This window comes from Vicugna pacos, unplaced genomic scaffold, assembly GCF_048564905.1.
Source record: "Vicugna pacos unplaced genomic scaffold, VicPac4 scaffold_15, whole genome shotgun sequence".
Taxonomy (NCBI): Eukaryota; Metazoa; Chordata; class Mammalia; order Artiodactyla; family Camelidae; genus Vicugna; species Vicugna pacos.
In genome coordinates this window covers 2,347,403-2,368,952 of record NW_027328736.1, presented here as the reverse complement: position 1 = coordinate 2,368,952, position 21,550 = coordinate 2,347,403, and the positions used below count along the sequence as shown (strand labels likewise).

Here is a 21,550-nt window from a genome sequence, read left to right as displayed (position 1 = left end):
TTTTGCCTCAGTGCTCTAACTGGAAGAATCATGGAATCCCAGAGCGGCCAGGGGCCATCTAGCCATCCGGGGAGATCCTAAGATAAAGCCAACAAGGGGCAAAGCCAAGCCATGTGACTGAAAAATAAATAAACAAAAGAGATTCCTGACAGTATCCCTGGGTCCCTTTTCAACTAGTGTAAGTCTGGTTTCTGCCACTCAAATCCAAAGACTCCTGACCCAAAGCAAGCACAGGCATTTCACCAAGAACCTAGAGCAGAAAGAGATTTCCTCTGGGCCCAAAGGGATCAACACGTTCCGACCCCCGGATGCCAGAGTGAAGGTTCTGCTCAGCTACTTCATTTTCAATAAAGTGCTGATGCCCTCCCCAGCGTGTTGCAGGTCGCGGGGAGAGCCCGTCCTTACACAGTGAGACCAGGCTCCTGTAGTTCTCCAGCATCACGTCCCTGTGTGCCGGGTCCAACCTCCCCCACTCCTCTGGGGTAAAGTCCATGGCCACGTCCTTGAACGTCACAGGTGCCTAGGACACAAAACATGCTTTTGTTCACCGTCTCTCACTCAGTCATCTTCTTCTCACCCCCTTGTTTCTGTTGGCCCTGGAGCAGAGGCACAGATAAATTCAAACAGGAGAAATGACTGTGATAAATGACAAGCATCCGAACATGTTCAGATTCTGAACATTCTGCATAAAGTCACTGGGTATCAATTATGTGCCATGTCCACTGTCAACATGACAACTGTAAGAAGGAAGAGCAGTGTTTCTCCATGGAGAGACTGCAATTTTTCTGGGGAATAAAGACTTAAAACATGAACCACTGAGTCAACAATGTAGTCTGGCAAAGTAAGCAAAATGTAGGTGGAGGGGAAAAAAGGCATGCATGAATAATTCTCCTTGTGAGTCCTCAAGAAAAATCAATCTCTACAGAACCTGTGACTGGAGAAGTCATGGAATGAACAGACTGACAGCGGGCATCTCTGGTGAAGCGCGGAATCAGGTCAAGGCACAGAGCATTAAATCGGAAAATGACAGCAACAAATTAATTAAGGGTACAGATAGACCAAATAAATGTTTACATGTAAATACCACAGAATTAAGTTTATATAACAGAAAAAGTACAAAAACTATATGGACATAGATACATGTCAGCACTGAACGCTTCTCTTTCCATAAAGCCAAAGAGAATGGGAACAACATTCCAGGTTGTTGAAATAAATATACACCAAATGCTACAGAAACATCTTCTATTTAAATATTCATGAAGCATTTGCAAAAGTGACAAAGTAAATGTTAATAAATTCTAAAACAGAAATGGAACAGAGCAGTAACTGATACTGAAAAAATATATCAAAATTTCAAAATAATAATGAAATAAAATACAAAAATCAAAGCCAAATGGCTGAAATTGTACTCAAAGGAAATGTTTCCATTTCATTAAAAAAAATGTCATTAAATGAACAAAGCATACAAGTCAAATTAGAGAAAGAACCTAACAACTAAGGAAAGCAGAAAGAATTATAGGATAAAAACAGAAATTAAGGGGAAGAAAAATAAGAAACTATGACACCTGGGAAATCTGAATAAGAGCAGTAGGTTATAGCACTGTGCCAATGATAACTTCCTGATTTGGGGGAAAAAATAATAAAGCGAGGTAAAATGCTAAATTTTGAAGAATTTGGAGAGCATATGAGAAATCTTTCTACCATTTGCTACATTTCTATAAGTCTAAAATTATTTCAAAGTAAAGTTTCCAAAAATGGAAATAATCTGAGACTTAAAAAATAAGAAATATCCTTGTAAAATAATATAAAATGTAAAAATCAGTAAGTAGCAACTAAGTAGACAAGATATTATGAGAAAAAATGACTTTGATCCTACAAGCTGCATATCTAGAACTAAACCGACACTCAGTGGGAATCAGCTTCCAAATCATCAAAAAAAATAGAATAACAAAAATGCAAGCTACTGCTCAAAAGGCTGAAAAAAATACAAAAGAATAAACAAAGCATAATAAGCAGAATTATAAAAATCACATGACAGGAAAAATGTGAAACATACACGGAATCATATTAATGTGAATAAATTAATTTCCCTTATAAAAAGGTTTCTTAAAATAGCCACGTCCTCTTTACGGAAAGGAGACCCAAACAAAATCTCCAAAGTTGGGGCTGGGGGAATGGAAGGAAATACAGTATACCACATGTCTAAATACAGTAGTACAAACTCAACAAAAACATGTGGAAAAATATACACCCAACTGTCATCCTCAGTAGGCAGAGGGGACTGAATTTGGGGAGGTAAGTATGAGTAATACACTTTTATATTTATAGGTGTCTATGCCATTTACCCGGTTACAATGAGAAAGAATTAAAACTTTAATATTTTTAAAAATCTAGTAAGTAAAAGATAAATAGCCCAGGCAAATTCGAGTAAGAAAAAAGTTGGAATATTAGCAAAAACAAAATCTAATGCAATGCAAAAAGGACAGTTTTAAAAATTTCCGTAAAAGGTTTAACCCATCCTGAAGCTGTGACAAGTCTTGAATCTAATATCAAAGTGCTGAAATGCATAAAGCATTCCCCCTTCTTCTGGGACCTGCACCCTGATTTTCCTGGGGCTGCTGCGCCTGGCCGCCTTTAGTCCACACAGTTCAGGGAGCACTAACTCCATCTCTGACCCATGGGTGGGATGTGCATGTGTCTGTGCAGGTTATTTCCCTACTCTGATCATTACACCCAGATTCGGCCAACAATGGTCCAAGAACGGGGCTAATGCCTGTTAAAGAGCTAACCTCAGGACTTCTGAAATGACCAGGAGCGAAGATGCCCTTTCTCCCTGATCTTCAGTATTGGAAGATGTGAGCCTAAATTTGTCTGGGGCCAGCCTGCACTAGGAGAAGAGCCTGCTTGAGAGCAAAACCCACAGGGAGAAAAGGAAAGGTCCGTGAGACGGGGAGAACAGGTTGTTAGGTTGCTGCTGGAGCTCAGTTTTAGCCAGACCTGTAGTTTTCAGTTATATTAGTCCATAAATACCTCCTTAAAATTTTATTTTATTTTATTTTATTATTTTTGGGGGAGGGCAGGTAATTAGGTTTGTTTGTTTATTTATTTATTTTTAATGGAGGTACTGGGGATTGAGTCCAGGACCTCATGCATGCTAAGTACATGCTCTACCACTGAGCTACACCCTTTCCCAGTAAATACCTCTTTTTGCTTAAGCTAGTCTGAGTTGAGTTTCCATCAGCTGCAGCTTAAAGCTTCCTGACTAATAAAGTCTTCAATATTAACATATGGCCTTCGAGAACCCAGTGGAGGCACATAAGTACAGAAGCATCCTGAGAAACCACTCTTACAAACAGCAGCAATGTGCAATGTGTACTTTTTACACTTTCGGTTAAACTGTAGCGAAGAGAGAGGCCAGCTGAGGAATCTTTGGGTTGTGGTATGACACACATCACAGGGAGCTCTTGCCTCCTACCCAGCTTCTTTTAATAAAAATCTTCAGACATACAAAAAGTGGAAAGATGGATGTACTAATCACCCACAGACTACAACTACCGCTTCAATTCAACAAGCCTTAATACTTGCCCTGGGGGAAGGGGGAGTTTGCAAAGTAAAGCTGCAATTTGGTAACAGTCCACCTCTTAAATACTTCAGCATTCATCATCTCAGAGGGCTGGATTCTAGCTCTTTAAATTAAGCCTTGCCTAGGCTTCCTTTTCCAGCATTTCTTTGAACCACCTGAGCACTGAGTATGTTCATAATTCACTCCAGTACTTAAGGCACTTTCTTAAACTCCTACTTAACAGTCATGTGCATGCTGTTTCCCCAACCGAAAAATAAATTCTAAGGGGTATGAACCACACTGTCTTTTAAATTAGTTTCCCAAGATACCAAGCACAGAAACTAGCTTCCATGCCTGTTTAGTGACAGTAAACACTAGATGGAGAAGGTACCAAGAGGAAGTAGAAAACATTTTCCACTGAGTCCATTATTCACTTGCGTGGTCTCTTAGCAGCAGAACTCAGCTCTCTAGGTGGGCTCCAGCAGACACAGAAGCTCTGCATCAGAAAGCAGGGAGCATGCCTGTACTCCAGAAACGAGGTGTTTCAATAATCAGCAGAGACTCTCTCACCTGGGACCTGGCTGTGAGGTGCAGAGCTGCCACTTCTTCCTCTTCTGTGCTCTTCTCTTGGGAGAATGGAGACTCCTGGGAAGACAGAGCTAAGGGCAAGAAAGCAGTAATGATGGGGCTTGGATCTATCTTGTGACTCAGATTTACACATTTAAAATTCCCGCCATCACACTAATGGTGCTCCCTACAAACACTGCGACTGCAAGGAGCCTGAAACAACCCAGGATCATGGAGAACGTCCAGGAGTGTTGCTACGTGGGGCTTAAATTCATCCAGTTGCCAGAATCATAACACATCCTGGAAGACGACACTCTCTGGTCTGGACATTTTTTTTCTGAGCTTAATTTACATTAAATTAAAACGGGAAAAACAGGCTCAATGATTCTGAAAAAAATCACCCTGCATGCTTAGTTCCAATGTAGGTTGCTGGATCCCAGCCACAGATAATTATCATTAGTTGAGCCTGGGGTACAATCTAGAAATCTAACAAGCCCAGGTCGGGGCAGGGTGTGGATTCTGGTGCAGGAGGTCACAGACCAAACTTCCAGAAAGGCTGGTCTAGGAGAGCCTGTGTCAGTCAGGGACTCCTCTGTCTGTTTTCTCCTACGGAAAACAAAAATATCTGCTCTACTGAAACCATAGGGTTATTGTGCAAAGGGGAATAACAGGTGGAAGATACTTTTGCCAACCAAAAAGCTAAATTCTCAGACCCACTGACAAAGGTTAAGATGGTTATAATCACCCGGGAGGAGAAAGGTGTGAGGAAAAGTGAGGCTATGCTCAAGTCTCGGAAGCTAACGTTTCGCTTACATTTTGGGGTGGCTTTGGAGGGCCCACTGTGCACCCAGCCGGCGTGGAAAGGGAGGTGATCCCACACTAAGCCCTCCACTCTCTCTGAGAGCCCGGCCATCCCCAGACAAAGACGGCAGCGCTCTGCCCAGAGCCCTCTCCACCGACTCCCGCACAGGAGGCAGAACCTGGTCCGGCCCACAGCTCAAGTTCGGCACCAGCACCTCTCACCTCTCTTCCCGGGCATTTCGGCCACATCTGTCTCCATGGTGACCACCTCCTCCCGGCCCCCCCCGGGCAGAAGAGTGGAAAGCCCCGAGGCCTGGTGGTCCTCCTTCCTGCCTCCCCTCTGCGGGCTCCTCCGAAAGGCTTCGCTCCGGTCCCGAGCTTGAACCTGGAAACCCGGGACAGCATCCCTGAGGCCGGGTGCTCACACGCCTGGCGCTGCCGCTCGGAGCTGCTCGGGGACCGGGCGGCGGGAGAAGCCGGCGTCGGGGCTGCAGCCTAGGGGCGGGCGCGCAGACGCAGCCCCCGGCCCGCGCCCGCCCACCGCCCGGACTCGGACCCGCGCCCCCCGGGGCCTCGGGGGTGGGGCTCGTGTCTGCCCTCGACGCCCCTTCCTCCAGCGCGCACTCCAGCCCGGCTCGGCGCGGACTGACGCCCCGGGGCCGCCGCCGAGGTCGAGCGCAAGCAGTCGCACCGGAGGAACAACTCACCTCCCACCGCGGGCCTGACAAAAGCTGCCAACTTCTCGGGCCAGCGGACCCGCGCATGCGCAAGAGCGGGGGCACGGCAGGCGGGCCGCGTCCGGCTCGGAACTACGTTTCCCAGAAGGCCCCGGGCGTGGCCCGACTCCGCTCCTCAGCAGGTGGGAGCGCGAGTGGCGCGCCTCGGAGACTCGGGGGAGCCGCGGTCTCCGTCCCTCTCGAAGGAGCGGTCGCTTCGCTTGTGCGGGGTCCCGCGGACAAGCGAGAGCGCGAGCCGCGGAACCGCGTCTTTGTCGGCCCCGCGCTTGGTCGGCACGTGGGGCTGTGAGGCGTCCTACTCAGATCACTCCAGTGTAAGAGTTACAGCACACGGCTTTCCTCGTATCCTTGCCCTCCCCAAACTCATCCTTTGCCTTCAAACAATGTGAGAGGCGTGCTGTGCAAACCGATGTTCATGCGGCCGCAGACTACCGGTGACACTGAAGATTCACGTGCGAGACAGGTGAGTTGAAGAAGATTCAACCAGTTGCAACACATCTGAGCAACAGGTTCTTTGCAAACGTAAAACTGAAATTTATCAAGAGATACTCTCTCAAGGGAACAAGATTAATCTAATTCTGTTTTGGACAAACGTACCCACTTCAAACAGTATGTTTAAACCGCCCCCTCGTCTCAGCGAATGATGTCATTGTCCACAAACGCATTCGTAAAGCCAGAGCTGGAGTATCCTCAACCCTCACTGTCCATTTATCATCTAATCCTATTCATTGTATTTCTTGAAAAACTCTCCAATTTGTCCTTCTTTTTCTTTTCGCATCAGCATCACCTTAGTTCTAGCCACCAACATTTCACTAGGATTACGGAACCAGCCTCTTAACTGATTTCCCAGACTCAGATTTTCTTTCCCTCCAATTACCCCCCACATTTCTGGCCGGCAATCATTCTAAAGCAAGAATGAGATGTCACTTTACCGTTTAAAACTCTTCAATGGTTTTCACACACTTTGGGAAAAGACGATTTTTAGTTTCCAAAAGAAAGCACCCCTTATGCAGTTCCCATTATCCTATGTGGTATGCACACATTTGTGTAACCCCCTCCCTCCCCTGGAGTGTGGGTAGGACCTGTGACTTACTTTTAACCAGTAGAACACAACAAAGATGACATGATTCTAATGCTTGTTTTGATAGAGAAGTCCTCCTTGCTGACATTGAGGAAGCAAGTATGATGTTGGGAAGACCCAGATGACAAGTAACTGTCAGTCAACAAGAACCTAACCCCTGCCAACAAGCCCCAGGTGCTTGGCAGTGGATCATTCCTAGTGGAGTTTTCCTTCACATGAGAACCCAGTCCCGGCTGACACTCTGGCAGCCAGCTGCGGAGGACCTAGCTAACCTGTACCCAGCCCGTCACCCACAGATACTGTGAGTTAATAGGTGTGTGCTGTTTTGAGCCAGTAAGTGTATAGTTATATTGTTACACAGAAAAAGATAAATAACACAGCATCCTAACATAAATGGCCAGCTCCTTGCCCCAAACGCCGGATGCCTCTGGAAGGAGGGAGGTTGTTGGGTTGAGAAAGTATTGAAAAATTGATTGGAAACCCTCCGGGAGACAGATGACGACAGTGGGTCCTAGGGGTGTGTGTGTGTAGGTGGGGAGGGAGTGGCAGCAGCGATGGAAGCCTCCAGATGCCACAAGAGGGCTGCAGGGGACGCTATAGGGAGTGGGGGTGCTTTCTGGTGCTTTGTGTGCTCCTTTCTGTTCACTGCCACGTTCCCCCGGGGAGATCTTTGCCCATTCGTTCACCTCTGCACTGGGTAGCCTCAGAGCTGGGCTGGGAGAGGAGTGGGTACTAACAGACACAAGAAGATGCATCTCAAAGGGTTTTATCCACCCTTCTCCCACCCTGATACACACAAACACCCAAACACACACATACACATGCAGGTACACAGGCAGTGAGCCAGATGGTTCCTGCAAAGAAGAGATGGAGGTAGAGAGGTTCCTTGTGGGATAAGATCACCTGGTAGGGAGGAAGGTGGTAAATGGACAGTGATCTTGCCCCAATTTTAACACCATAGATTCTCTGCTTTGAAAATAACTCAAATTTCCCTAAGCCCTGCTCCCTTCCCCACATACATACAGATATTTCATCCACAGCTTGTGCCCTTCCTGGTGAGTTGAAGGAGGTATAGGAAACACCCCAGGATTTTGGTTCCCTTCCCTCCCTACATTACCAGCTTATAACCTGGGCTTGGGGAATATAGACCCACAGGGGGAAAATAAGATATCTGATGTATTCTATTGCTATAAAAGAAAAACAATGGTCTGAATGACCTGTAACAGATAACACAAAATTAGTGGGCCACTTAGAATAAAAAAAAAATTTTTTTTTACTGAAACTGCTTTACTGCTATTTATCAAGGGGTTCTCCCCTTTGTTTTTGAGTCTCTGTGTACAACTGCCCTTAGTCAATCAAGACTCAAAGACAGGTGTTGTATCTCATTTTAATGGCTATTCTGAAAGCTTTTGCTCTTAAATCTAGCCATCTCTTCCATCACCGAGTATCCAGTAAGCACCTCCTTACTGTTTCCTACTCCTCTATCCCAGAAAGCTCAAGATGTATGTATTTTAAAAAAGATACCCTAAAAGAGTTAAAGGAGGACGTAAGAAATATTAAGCAGGAACCCATCATAGTGGCCAATACTTGATTGGCTAGCAGAATGTGTGAAACTGAACAGGGAATTGAAAGCTGGGCTATCAGGTTGAGGAACTCTACTCTTCCATAAGAGATCAGGAAGGGAGAGAACCTTGAAAAAATGTGAAAGAAACGTTAAGCAGTATGGAGACTGACTAGATATTCATATAATGAGAGTCCTAGAAAGAAAGAAGAAATAACCAGGGAGAGGAAAATATTTTAAGAAATAACAACCAAGAATTATGGAGAAATAAAAGTTACAGAACTTAGATTGACAGTGCTTGTAGAAAGTCAAATGGGAAAAGCATGAAAAGACACCACATGTTATAATAAAATCTAACAACGTAAATGTGGGTTTGCAACCTCAGGCGTTCCCGATGAGCAGCAATAGTCTCTAGGAATGAAGCAGCTGAAGGGGTCTCTCTGCACGAGTGGTAGCTCAGCCAGACTCAGTGGTTTGGTACATTAATAGTACGTATATTTCCCTCCAGCAGATGACAATCCCCTTCTCAATTTGACAGAATATAGTGAACGTATCACAGGATTTGTCAACTAAATGGTACTGGGCTCTTGGCTCAAACATCACTTTTCCTTTGGTGTGACTTTGGGCTATTTACTGCAACTCTCTAAGCTGCCACTTGTTTGTCTTTAAAAAGAGATGATTCCACATGTGAGTGATATCATATGGTATTTTTCTTTCTCTTTCCGGCTTGCTTCACTTAGAATGATGATCTCTAGGTCCATTCATTTTCCTGCAAATGGCATTATGTTATTCTTTGTTATGGCCGAGTAGTATTCCATTGTATAAATATACCACAACTTCTTTGTCCAGTCATCTGTCAATGGACATTTAGGTTGCTTCCATGGAACATCGTGTAGACTTTGCGTGAATGTGGGAGTGCATGAATGGCCAAGACCCATGCGTCTGCATTGTGAGAAACTGGTCTTGCTCAGGAATGTGGCCATGGGCAAGTTGCTGAACTCTGCACCTCCTGTTCGTTATCTGTTGAATGAAGTTTATTGTCCCTACCTTGAATGATTGTTGTGAGCATTAAGTGGAATTTTCATATGGAACATCAGAAAACAGATACTGGAGAGAAGTCTTATGAAGATAGGAAAATGTGTAGCTGGAACTCATACCATCAGAGTGTTCACAGCAGGAGGGATTATAAAGTGCATGAAGGAGCCTTAATTTGGAATACACCATTTACTCAACACCAGAGAATCCCAAACGCAGGGAAGCCTTATGAATGTGGTGACTAGAAAAATGTTCCATGATTATTTGGGTGATGCACAGCCCTTACAGTGCATCAGAGAATTCGTGCTGGAGAGAAACCCTACGAATGCAATGAATGTGGGGAAGCTTTTGTTCAGATAACTTCATTCAACCCCAGCTAATGCCCACTGGAGAGAAACCTTATGAATGTCATGAATGTGGTAAAGCCTTCAGTCACAATTCATCCCGTATCAAGCATCAGTTTGTTCACACTGGAGAGAAGCCCTGTGAATGTCACAAGTGCGGGAAGGCGTTTAGTGACCGGTCAGTCTTCATTCAACATCAGAGAACTCATACTGGAGAAAAGCCTTACATGTGCGGACAGTGTGGCAAAGCCATCAGTCAGAGCTCAGATCTCATAAAACATACATGAGGCCACACTGGAGAGAAACCCTACCCCTTCAGCCAGAGTTCATCCCTTACTCCGCATCGGAGGGTCCATGCTGGAGAGAAACCATCTGAGTGTCGTGGGTGCGGGGGATCCTTCAGTTGAAGCGCCCGACCTCCTCCACTCAGAGGATTCACACCCGACAAGCCCTGTGAGGTCAGGCATGCGGCCGCCCCTTCCGGTGTAGCTCAGCCCTCATCAGGCATCAGAGACTTCACAGTGGAAACTTCCTCTGAATGTGTGGACACTTCACTCTGTTAGATACCAAAGACTCATCCTTCCACAGGTTGTTACAGTTGTGGTACTTTTATCCTGAGGACAAAATCTCTTTTGCTTTGTCATCTCCTCTTTCCTAGAATCTTCGTTCTTTATCCTTCTCCCAAAGCTGCAGTTATGACTGTCACATCTCAGAAAGTAAACATTATTTACTCTGGAATCTGGCAGCCTAATCCAGTATCCTGTTTCATACAGTTCTGACAGGGGAGTTGGGACGGTGGCGGGGGGAGGCAACTGAGCCAGTATTTTTAGAAAATATTTTAGGAAAAAATGTAGCCTACGAAGCATACCCTCATCAGATGAGATTACCTGGGGCTGTCTGATGAAAATTATATGGCCTTAAGAAATTTTACATGTACTTAATGAAAACACGTATTATTTTTTGGTCACACCGTGACTTTATGCATATGCGAAGCGATTTTCTTTGTTTCGACCCTTCCTAAGCTTAAGCTGATCTTAAGGTCCCTTTTTAGGTTTCCATGAATTATTTCCCCTTCCTTTCTTCCCTCTGTTGGAGGCGTTTTTCAGTTACCCAAGAGGATTGTTGCATAGGATTGGAGTCTCTTGACTTCCCCGTATCTTTACAGATTTACCAGCCATAACTTGAGATTTCCCTGCTGTATATTTTTTCTCATGAAAAGGGCTATTCTGAACTCGCCATTCTCACTGAATTTCTCGCCTTTCCCTTCGATTTAAAGCAACTACGGTGTCAGATACCGCTTGAAGTTCAGCAGGGCTTGAGTTTCAAGCTGAAGAGCAGAACTGGAGGGAGAGAAGGATTTGTGTTCTGAAAATGAGCTGTGAGACAGAGGACTCTGAAGGAACGGGGACTTCTGGAAATAATCTCCGACATGCCCAGAATCCTTAGTAATTTTTAGAAATGTAAAGGGGGCAAAAGAGTAATCTGAGTGTCCATCATTAGACTCAGACCTCTTAAAATACGTTTGTTAATGTAAGAAAGTCATGTCACAGATGTTTCCTCCTGGGAGCCCACTGGCTTCGTTTGAGGATAGACCTTTGCCCTGCCTTCAAGGCCCAGTCTGGCAGAGCCTGGTTTAGAGCTGAAAACTCAGGGCAGGTGTCCTTGAACAAAAGGCCTGTCCTTGAACGGGTGGATCGCATGAATTTGTGTGTTTAAACACACACACACACATGTGCACACACTGCATTAGCGTGGGCTGCCCCCCAAACGGACTCTGAGGCAAGAGTTTGGGTGCACGCAGTTACTTCGCAGTTGATCCTAAGACGCATGGTGAGGGAGTTGGGGAGTGAAACGGAGGGAAGGGGGAGAGTCATTAGGAGGCAGTTAATGAGCAGGTGACCACTGAGGCTCCGTGTCCCTGAGGACCCCCTGAGACTCTGTAGGACACATCCCTGACTTCTCCCAGTGAGGGCCCGGGAACCTGCGTATTTATTCACCACCTCCCTTTCTCTTGGTTGAGGTTTACTCTTGGAGTGTTAACTGCCTGGCACTTCGGTACATCTTTGATTGTATCTTTAAGACACAGTTGCAGAAGTGGAATTTCTGGGTCAAATAGTATGCATGTTTTAAATACATATCATCAAATTGCCGCCGCCGCCCCCGCCCCCGTTTGCCTTCCCCAGAGCGGGTGTTGCTCCCCCCGCAGTGGAAGGGCTATTTGTGACAAGGGGGCCTCCGAGCATAAACCAGCAACTGTGAGGCTGGGGGGCTGTGCTGGGGTGGGGGAGAGGCTTTTCACCTCCTACTGTTCGCAGAGGGCAGAGATGGTGAGCTGTGATAAAGTCAATGGCAGTCTTCTTTCCCCCTATTTAGACACTGATGGACAAACATCTGGATTTTTTAAAGGAACAATATGGCGAGTATAATTCCCATTTAAAAGGGGATGTGACCTCTTTCCCTTGCAGGGATGCAGCCTCCCTCTGGGAGAGGCACAGGTGGAACTTGGGGTACCCAGTGGTGTGCTGGTGAATTTTCAGCAGCTGGCTCTCTGGGGTGGGGTGGGGTGGGGCGGCGGGGGCTCAATTTGTAGTATTTGCCGTTGTCTGTGGTGTAAATACTCCCACCATGGCTGACTTCAGGCTGCCAGCAGCACTGACTGCAGACTGGGGAGGAAAGGGCACGCCTGGCTGTCATGAGTGGTGAGGATCCTCCCACACACCACTGGGGACTTCTCTGTTTTATTGGAGAAATAGCTGTTAGTCCCGTTCTGTCCATTCCATCTATTTACCATGACAAAAATAGGACACTTCGTAGGCATTTCAAGTACCTTGAAATTTTCCTGAGTGTCTCCATAACCCAGACTCTCAAAGATCAATTTTCTAGCTCCAGCTGATCCTGTTAGCAGGACCGCTATTAAAGGATTCCCAGTGACATGTGCACCATAGTTTGTGTGAATAGCGCCCCGTGAAGTCACATGGAGGACAGCCTCCAAATAGCAGTGGAAAGATCTCCAGGGAACGTCTCTTTGGGCTCCCCATTTGGAAAAGACTGTGGAGATAACTGGTTAGAAGTGCATAACAACAGTCTAGGACAGATGCAGAGAAGTCTTGTCCAAGAGGCAGGTTGCAGGTGATGGACAGTCCTCATGAAAACCCCTAAGTTGGATACGTGCCAGAAATATAATTTTAACATTAAATTTAAAATCTCACAACATTGTAAAATGACTATAACTCAGTTTTAAAAAATGAAAAAAAGGCTATTCCTCTCCTAAAAAATCAAATGTCACAACATTGTAAATCAACTATACTTTAATTAAAAAAAATCAGATACTACTGCTTAGCTCCTAAATAGGAGGGAGCACTCAGCTGTTATGTATTAAGGACATTACGTGTAACGTAATGTATGTGTGTTTGTAGAGATCTCAGGCATTTCATGTAGATGAGATATCTCAGCATCAGAAGTTAAACTAGAAAGAAGCCATGCAATGCAGTAAGTGTGGGAGGGCCTTCAGTAATCCCTGACACTAATTTGATATAAAACAGTCTATACTGGAAAGAAAGCCTCTGATTATCTTAAATGTGGGAGCACCTTGGCGGTGACAGGCCCCGTGCAATAAGATTATCTCTCTGCAAATGGCCATGGTGCCAAGGTTGGGAAACCCTCAGAGAAGCAGTCGGTCACGGCGGCATGTGACCAACAGGTGGCAGTCATGTCTGCTGCCGAGCTGTTAACTCAAAGGCGTTCACCAGCCGCACAGTTAACAGTCCATCACTCTTACTGCAACACACATGCACACAAGTTATTTTTAAGTTGTCAAAGTGAAATATTCTTTGCAACAGATTCAAATAATATAGGAATATATAAAATAAAATGGAAGGGTTCCTCTGTTCCCCCTTCAAGTCTTACTGTTAATTAAAGAATTAGGTTTGAATCTGTGTTATCAATCCAGATTCTTTTCTTAGGCATGTGTTTGTGTGTATGTATATCTGTGTGTGTGTGTGTGTGTGTGTCTGTACACACATGTAACTGGGATTGTACTATTTCTTTTGTTTTGCAGCTCACTTTTAGTTCTCAACGTGATACAGTGAACGTCTTTACAAGGAATTTGGAGCCACCTGACTTTTTAAATGGATGCATAGTGTCGTGGTGTATGGATGTGCCATGATTTATTTATATATCTTTTTACTGATGGGCGTTTGAGTTCGTTCCAGTTTTCTTGCTGATACAAGCAGCTCTGTGGTCATGCTGCTATTTCTGTAGGATAGATTCCTGGAAATGTGATGGGTCAGGGTGTATGAACATCAGAATTGTGGTGAATCGGCTGTACTAATTCATGCTCTAACAGTTTCCCCACACTCTCAGCTACACGGGACACCATCAATATTTTACTATTTTTAGTTTATATCTTACTATATTTCATCCTTAATGGGGTTAGATGTCTTTTTGTATGTTTACATTTTCACATGCTTTTAAGTCCATGAATTGTCCATTCATTTCCCTTTCTCATTTTTATATTAGGTTTTCTTTTTATCAACTTGAAGTAGCTCTTTATATATTTTTCTTATTAATGCTTTGTCTGAATTTTGAGTTTGAATAAAGGATGAGTTAGGGATAAAACTTTATATTTTCTCAAATAGCTAGCCAATTGAACTAACAGCCTTTATTAAATAATTCCTTCCTTTCTTGTTGTAATGAAATGCATGCATACCTGGGCCCAGTGTTAGACACTGTTCTGTCTAATCTTGAGCTGGGTTCCCATTGCTTTACTCACTGTCTTGTGGCTGGTGCAGAAGGAGGGGGGATGTTAGCTGTGTACTGAGATGTACAAAAGCCACGAGGGAGGAGAAAACATGGCAAGGGATTGGAAGAGCCAGAGACTAAAGAAGGAGTGTGGGTGAGAGGAGACGGGGTGGCGTTGGGTTGCGAGTGGGCTCAGAGTGGTCAAGGCACTGCAGGGTGCTTACAACTGGATCTTTATTCTTAGAGCTAGGGAGCCAGGGAAGGATTTTAACTAGAGGAATAATACGATCAGATTTATATCTTACTCTGCTTTCTCTGGGCTTCTGTTTCCACCTACGATGGAGTAACTGGTACCAGACTAGTCCTCCCACTGCAAACTTGTGTAAAATTTGACAAAACATAAGCGGTAACTATTTTCAGGTGGTGAGTGACAGGCAGCACGAAGGGCCTGATCCCTGACAGCAGGAGGAGCTCTCGCGGTGTGCCCCATGGCCACCCACCTGCCTGTCAAGGAGCCATTCCCCAACCATGACACATGGTGCTGGAGTCTGGCAGAGCCCGGTGGGCCCACTAAGCTGAGTGTCCAGAAGAAATCAGGGTCCCAAGCAGCTGAGGCAGCTAGAAACTGTGGGGCGAGGCACACAGAGGAGGGAGTTGTGTAGAGGAGCCCAGTGCCCCATGCATGTGCATGACGGCTCAGTAAGGCTGGTTCAGAAAAGCTTTCCCCGGATGCGCCGTGGAGGAAGGATTGGAGGGAACAGTGATGGGGTGGATGCAGGAATTCCAATTTGGAGGCTGTTACTGTAATGCAAGCGAGAGACAGTGGTGGCTCTGACTGCAGTCATGGGACACAAAGGGTGAAGGTTCCTGAGATCCTTGGGATGGAAGATGGTGATGGAATGGATTCAGGGGTGAGGGAAAGGCATGCTGCCCGGGTTTCTGGTTTGTAGTCTGGTTGGATGCCGGCAGCAATCTCAGAGGAAAGAACCACGAAGAGGGCCAGCTTTGTTGGGTCAGGATCCGGAAAGGTCCTAGGTTTAATTCTGGATGTATTCGGTTTGAGGTGACTGTGAAAGTGAAGTTTTAATATTTAGAATGTAGTTGCAGACAGAGCTCTGAAAGTCTGAGCTGGAGACATCAACGTGTGCCAGTGGTAACTGGAGTCCTGGGAAGGGAAGAGCTCATCTGTGGAGAGAGAATAGCTTGGGAAGAGGACGTGGTCTTGGCTTGAGCTTCAAAGAGCATCTCATCTTTTTTTTTTTCAATTTTTCCAGGGAAGGGTAATTAGGTTTATTTATTTTAATAGAGGTACTGAGGACTGAACCCAGGACCTCGTGCATGCCAAGCACATGCTCTGCCACTGAGCTGTACCCTCCCCACAAAGAGCGTCTCATCTTTACCAGCCAGAGACGTGTCCAGTTTCCCACTACATTATCTTGTTGAATAATGTAGAATCTTACAATAACCCTGAAAGTGAGACAAAGCAAGTACTCTCTAATCTTATAGGTGGAGGAACTAGAGACTCAGAGGGCAAACGGCATCTGACAGTGGCTAATTGATGGCTGAGTGGAGGCGCAAACCCGCCTTCTGACTCCTGAACCCTGGGCGTCTCTGCTCGGAAGCCGACCACTGGGCTCCCTTAGGACTCCCGCCCACAAACACGTTTACTTTTTAAAGTTCCTGTTTTATGATTTTTGTACACTGTTAAGTTGTTATTTTAAAAAGTTGGAAAACATGGGAAAGCACAAAAAAGTCACTACGTGCAGTAATTTCATGCAGCTGTCCTCTGGCTGTCTGCATACATTCACACTTGGACACCTAAAGCTGTTCCTTTTGATATAATTTGTCTTACAGTGTACAATCCATTTTATGACCTGCTTTGAGAAGCTTAATGTATGGTGACCCTTTCCTCATGCCATTAAATAATGAGTAACTGGTTTTGAGTGAGCTGTTGGTCTGAGTCTTAGAAAAGCAAATAGAACAACTTGCCAGAAGCAAACAAGCCTTGTTGGGTGGATGACTTGCAGTACCACCCAGTGGCCTTTTCTCTTCTTACACACTTTTCATTGACCATATTTTCCTGCTTTTTGGAATGAATGGTGATGCAGGAACTAAAGTCTCGAGGTTTCCTGGCAATTTGCATTCCTTCCTGAAAAAAGGCCAGTAGCAGCTGGAGGTGCAGCTTGGCCTAAAGTTCTCATGGCAGAAGAGTTCAAGCTGGTCTCAAGGCATGTGATTTTGAAAAGTGTTCCTTTGTCAGGGAGGATGTTTCAGGTTACTTGCAGGCCAACCCAAACATTTTAAAATCACAATGAAACATACAGAAAGTGGACCAGCTGGATCCTGCAGCTCAGTGATGCCGAGGGCCAGGTCCTCTGGGTCTCTCTGCCTTGCCACGGTGAGGGCAGCATCCTAAGCTGGTCTCTTCATGTCATGGATGGTTGCCAGCATCCATGCTTCATTGTCCACCTCCAGAGGGAAGGAGATCTGTTTCCCAAGTGTCTCTCTTAAGAGCCAGGAAGACCCCAGCAAACTAATTCTCGAATATCATTGGCCTCAATTTGCATAGACCCCCCCAATCCCTAGTGTGACCAACACCGGCCAACAGGCTGGAGTGACCACGTCTGGTGTAGATGAACCCAATCAGGTGTAAGGAAATACAGAACATTCTTCAACCTTCTAGTTTGCAACAGTGAGGTGGGAGTCAAAACCATATGAGCAAATGGGTGTCGGCAGTGAGGAAGTGGAAGTAAGACTGCAGCTTCCATGGTTCCTGTAACACAGCATCTTCCTTTGGCGGGGACTTCGATGAGGAAGAGAGTATATTGTGTATTGAGAAAATGACCCATTGTCCTCTGGCCTGGCCACAAATAATCCCTGGGGAGGGGGGCAGATTTTGGCTCTCAGATGGAAAATGTTTTTTCCTCCCTTTGTTCAGGAATCTAGGTCACTAGTCCATACTTATTATTAAAAAAAAATAAGTAATTAACCAAGAGGAGCCCATTCCAAGATGGCTGGAGGAGCATTAACACCGTGCGGTGTGGTCACGCGCATTGTAATAGAACCTGTAGCTGTGTCCCGGTTAGCGTTGTTGAGGAGGAAGGTATTTCCCTCTACCCTTCCAGGTTCTTCGGGCTGGCCTAAGAATTAAATTGACATGAGACAGATTAACAGGAGGAAGTTAAAAGTTTAATAACATGCACGTGCAAGAGACTCAGGAAAACTGAGAAACTCACCCAAATGGTCAAAACCCTCTTCTTAAATACCACCTTCAGTAAAGACAAAAGAGGATGTTGGGGGCAGTGGTTTGGGACTTCAAAGGGGAGGAAGGCAATTCACATAAAGATGGAAAAGCAGATTTTGGTAAACAAATGTTTGCTGGGCCAGCAGAGACAATGGGACTTGGAGAGGAATCTTAACAGACAAACAAATGTTTGCTGGGTTCCTCCCTGTCTGCTACACCAGTTGGCACAATAGTTATCTCTGGTGAGAGCTCCTCTCCTGGAGCAGGTCCCCATTCTACATTCTTTTAGGCAGTCTGGGGAGATAAACAGAAAGACTTCCTGAGACTTCTTAAAAATAATCGGCCTAAACTAATCCGCATGCCAAAGAGACACACTTTAGGGTCTAGTTTTGCTCCCCTACAGCATCAAGAGTCAGCCTCCTGGGTTCAAACTCCAGCTGGTTCGGAACCCAGGATCTCTGGGCAAGGTCTTTAACCTCGGAAGGCTTGTTTTCCCCTTCTGCTAAACAGGAATAGTGACAGCACCTGTCTCAGGGTTGTTGCAAAGACTCGCCCATGGAGTGCATGCAGTGCCCTCAGCATTGATGCTGGTGTTTGTGTTATCAGCCGTGCACCCCTTTGAGCTTCACCAAACTCCACGTGCAGAGATGCTCGAACCATAGTTACTCCACTTAGATTTTTTTTAAGATGCATTCTTTTCTTCCATGGCTAAAGCAGATAGATATACAGTGTATGCTGGACAGGCCACAGAACAGCTGTTGTGATTAGCATAAAGTTTAAGTCAAATCATGTATGAGCCAGAATGACTTGCCCTTACCTCAGTATGTGAAAGCTTCCTCTGTCATCCTCTTTTAATGGCAAATATTTTGATAAAAAATACTGATGATCAGAATATTTGTCCCTCAATGCCAGAGTGGTTGCTGCCTGCCCTGGGCCCATCGTGTCCCTTGGTGCTAGGCAGGACAAATTGCAGCAATATGTTTTTGGTTCTGTCCCCTAAGGCAAAAGAAATAGAAGCAAAAACAAACAAATGGGACATAATTAAACTTAAAAGCTTCTGCACAGCAACAGAAACCATTGACGAAATGAAAAGACAACCTACTAAATGGGAGAAAATGTTTGCAAATGATGTGACTGATAAGGGGTTAATTTATAAAATTATATATATAATTATATATATAAAAATATATAAACAGCTCATACAACTCAGCATCAAAACAAACAAACCAAACAACCAACCAATTGAAAAATGGGCAGAAGACCTGAAAACAGCATGGAGTTTCCAGAAATCCTCCTTTGGGTGTTTGTACGCATATTTCTTAGCGTTGTTATGGAGGTTGGACAGAGCACAGTTCCAGGGGTGTGTTCAGCACAGGCCACATAACATGTCATGTCTTTGGGTCTGGAATTTATGAGAGTAACTGGACAGTTCGGTCGGGTTCCTGAGTTCTGCCTTTCCAGGGCACAGAAGGACCCCCAGAGGTTCCTGGGAGGCCCAGCTGCTAGTTCTGGCCCTGGGAGCCTGGCTGGCTGGAGGAGGGCTGACTGAGGGTGGACCAGGGCCACACCTGTGGGCAAACAAGGGGGACTGGGGAACGAGCCAAAGCCAGACCGGCTGTGGCTCAGGGAGGAGATGACCCCAGGGGCTCCCTGCAGGTGCTGCTCACAGGCAAGACAGACCCTACTGGAACTCCCAGTCTTGTTTTCTGAACCAGTGTGTGTGTCCCAGTCTTTGTGAAGAGAAGGCTCGGGCAGCACCCGGGGACGGCCCCTCCTGCCAGCCTCGACCCACGGCGACAGGGCTCGGGGGCGGGGCGGGGTGGGGTGGTTCCGAGTCTCGGACCGAGTCTCCTCTGGGTTGGTTCTCCTCTCCTTCAGTTTGGTCTCTTGTCTGGCAGTTGTTAATCACCAAAACGGCCCATGAGGCTGTCTTCTCATTTTATGAGAGAAGCAAGGCTGGGGACCAGTTTGCTGATAGTGACCCTGGCCAGAATGGTCCCTGGGCCCACCCCCTGGGTGAACCAGGAGAAGCCTGGGCCAGTTTCTGGAAGAGTGATGCAGCTTCCAGCTCTGGGTCTCGGACTCTGGGTTTTACCAGGAAAGCTGGACGGTGAATTTGGAGGACGAGCTTAGGTGGGGCTCTCCCAGGTGACTCCACCCTCACTGCTCTCACCGTGGTCTCCTAAACGTGAAGACTTTCCATTCCAGACAAGGGTGAAGGACACAGTCTCAATAAAGTATCGTCCCTTAAAATTGATCAAATTTAGATATATGACTTGTTAATTTTGTTATTCTTATTTTCCACACAGTCTGATTGCCTGCTTTTTCTTAATTTCTGCAGGCTGGCGGACAAATACCACCTACGTTTGTGGATCACAGCTCTGCACGGCTTCACAGAGACGCAGATGAAAACTGCTCAGTGAGAATTTTGAAGCTATTTACTTAGGAGGAAAACTTAGGGGCTTCCTTTAACCTGAAATGGCCAGATAGAGTCTTTGGATTAAGAAAGCTCTACTTGAGGTCTTCCATATTCCTCAAGGTGATGGCGTGAAACCCACAAATTGGGAGGGGAGTTGCAGTCACTGTTCACGGGCCCTTCGGGAGTTTGTCAGCTTGTGGGATAGTTCATCACAGAATCCACTGGGTGAAGGATGAACGATTACCTGCCTGCCTGCCTGCAGTTACCTCCCACATGGTTCAGTAGAGTTTGAGTTCTCAGAATGCCGGGTGGGAAACCTCCCTCAGTTCCGGAAAGGAATCCCAAACCACGGTGTGGCCCTGGTGTCTGTGGCGGCAGGTTTGATTCAGGAAAGCAGGAAATTACATCCATTTTGCGAAATAGACACTTGCTTCATGCAAGGCTGCGTGCAGGGAGGCTGGCCTGGAGGGGAGGAGAGAGTGGTGTTGGGGGGCCGTATGACATCAGAGGGGCAGGTCTGATCTTGTCTTAACTGAGGTTAAGAGAGGACAAATGATTTTCCCAGGTCAGGCTGGGACCGAAAATTCAGCTTTCCTGTTTTCCACGCTGTTGTGGAACGTCTGCTAGTTCAGGGCTCCAGTGGGCCACCGGCTGGGCTGAGCGAGCCCTGTGGGGTTAGCGGGAGAGAATGGCGGGCAGGGGAACCATTCATGAAGGAGGGGAGGGTGGGCATGAGATGGTGGGGGGAAGAACAGGAGATGAGTGAGAGGCTGGCTCAGTACCCCCAGTGGGAACCTGAGGTTGTGGAACCGGTCAGGCAGGGCGGCCAGGCCACCTTCCCTCACCTTCCCTCTCCTTCCCCCAAAAGATTAAAGGCTCTGTGGCACTTGGTTGGACCAGTTCAGCCTCCAGAACCAGAGCATTCTGAAAAGCAACCCTATTCATGGACGTTGGCGAAAGCCCCGGACCGGTAGGGGCCAGGACAAGCCGGCTCCTTTCTCTCCTGGCCGGAGGTGTAAAACCGTGAAATGAAATGCGGGAGGCCCCTTCTGGGCGCCTCCAGCAGTGGGGTTGGGGGTACTCAGGAAACTTCGCATTGCTGAAAGGGCCGAGTGAGGCGATCACGATGTGCGTGTTCGGGGCAGGTGGACAAGCAGGCCTGTATCTGGATAGACTATTACAGTCCCCCATGCCATCCAACGCCATGCAGCATTTCTTGGATTTCTGAAATGCCTTGGTCAGTGACAAGAATCGCGCCTTGGTTTATCCGGTTTAATCCGGATCCCGCAGAACCCAACCAGGAGTGGACAGCCATGGGGAGGGGGATGTCTTGGAGACACCCCAACCCCCAATCTCAGGGGCGAGCTGGACCAGCACCCTCACCCCCCGGTTCCCTCTCTGTTCCAATAGCTTTCCAAATCCACTTGAGCATATCTGAAGAAATCCTGGGGGGAAGCTA

At 46.4% G+C, this 21,550-nt stretch overlaps 1 protein-coding gene and 1 pseudogene across 1 annotated transcript in view; one reads left to right on the top strand and one right to left on the bottom strand.

Annotated features, from left to right (window-relative positions):
- LOC140692703 (uncharacterized) overlaps positions 1–5,442 on the bottom strand; it is a 43,422-nt gene extending 37,980 nt beyond the window's left edge. Inside the window, exons 1-3 of the mRNA XM_072957027.1 lie at positions 5,153–5,442; positions 4,133–4,221; positions 406–520 (exon numbers count right to left, since the gene is read on the bottom strand). Of these exons, the coding sequence (XP_072813128.1) occupies positions 406–520; positions 4,133–4,221; positions 5,153–5,189 (241 nt within the window). The 5' untranslated portion in view covers positions 5,190–5,442. The remainder of the gene's footprint in view (positions 1–405; positions 521–4,132; positions 4,222–5,152) is intronic.
- A 4,177-nt stretch (positions 5,443–9,619) lies between these two features.
- Positions 9,620–10,226, top strand: LOC140692705 (uncharacterized; annotated as a pseudogene).
- The last annotated feature ends 11,324 nt before the right edge of the window (positions 10,227–21,550 follow it).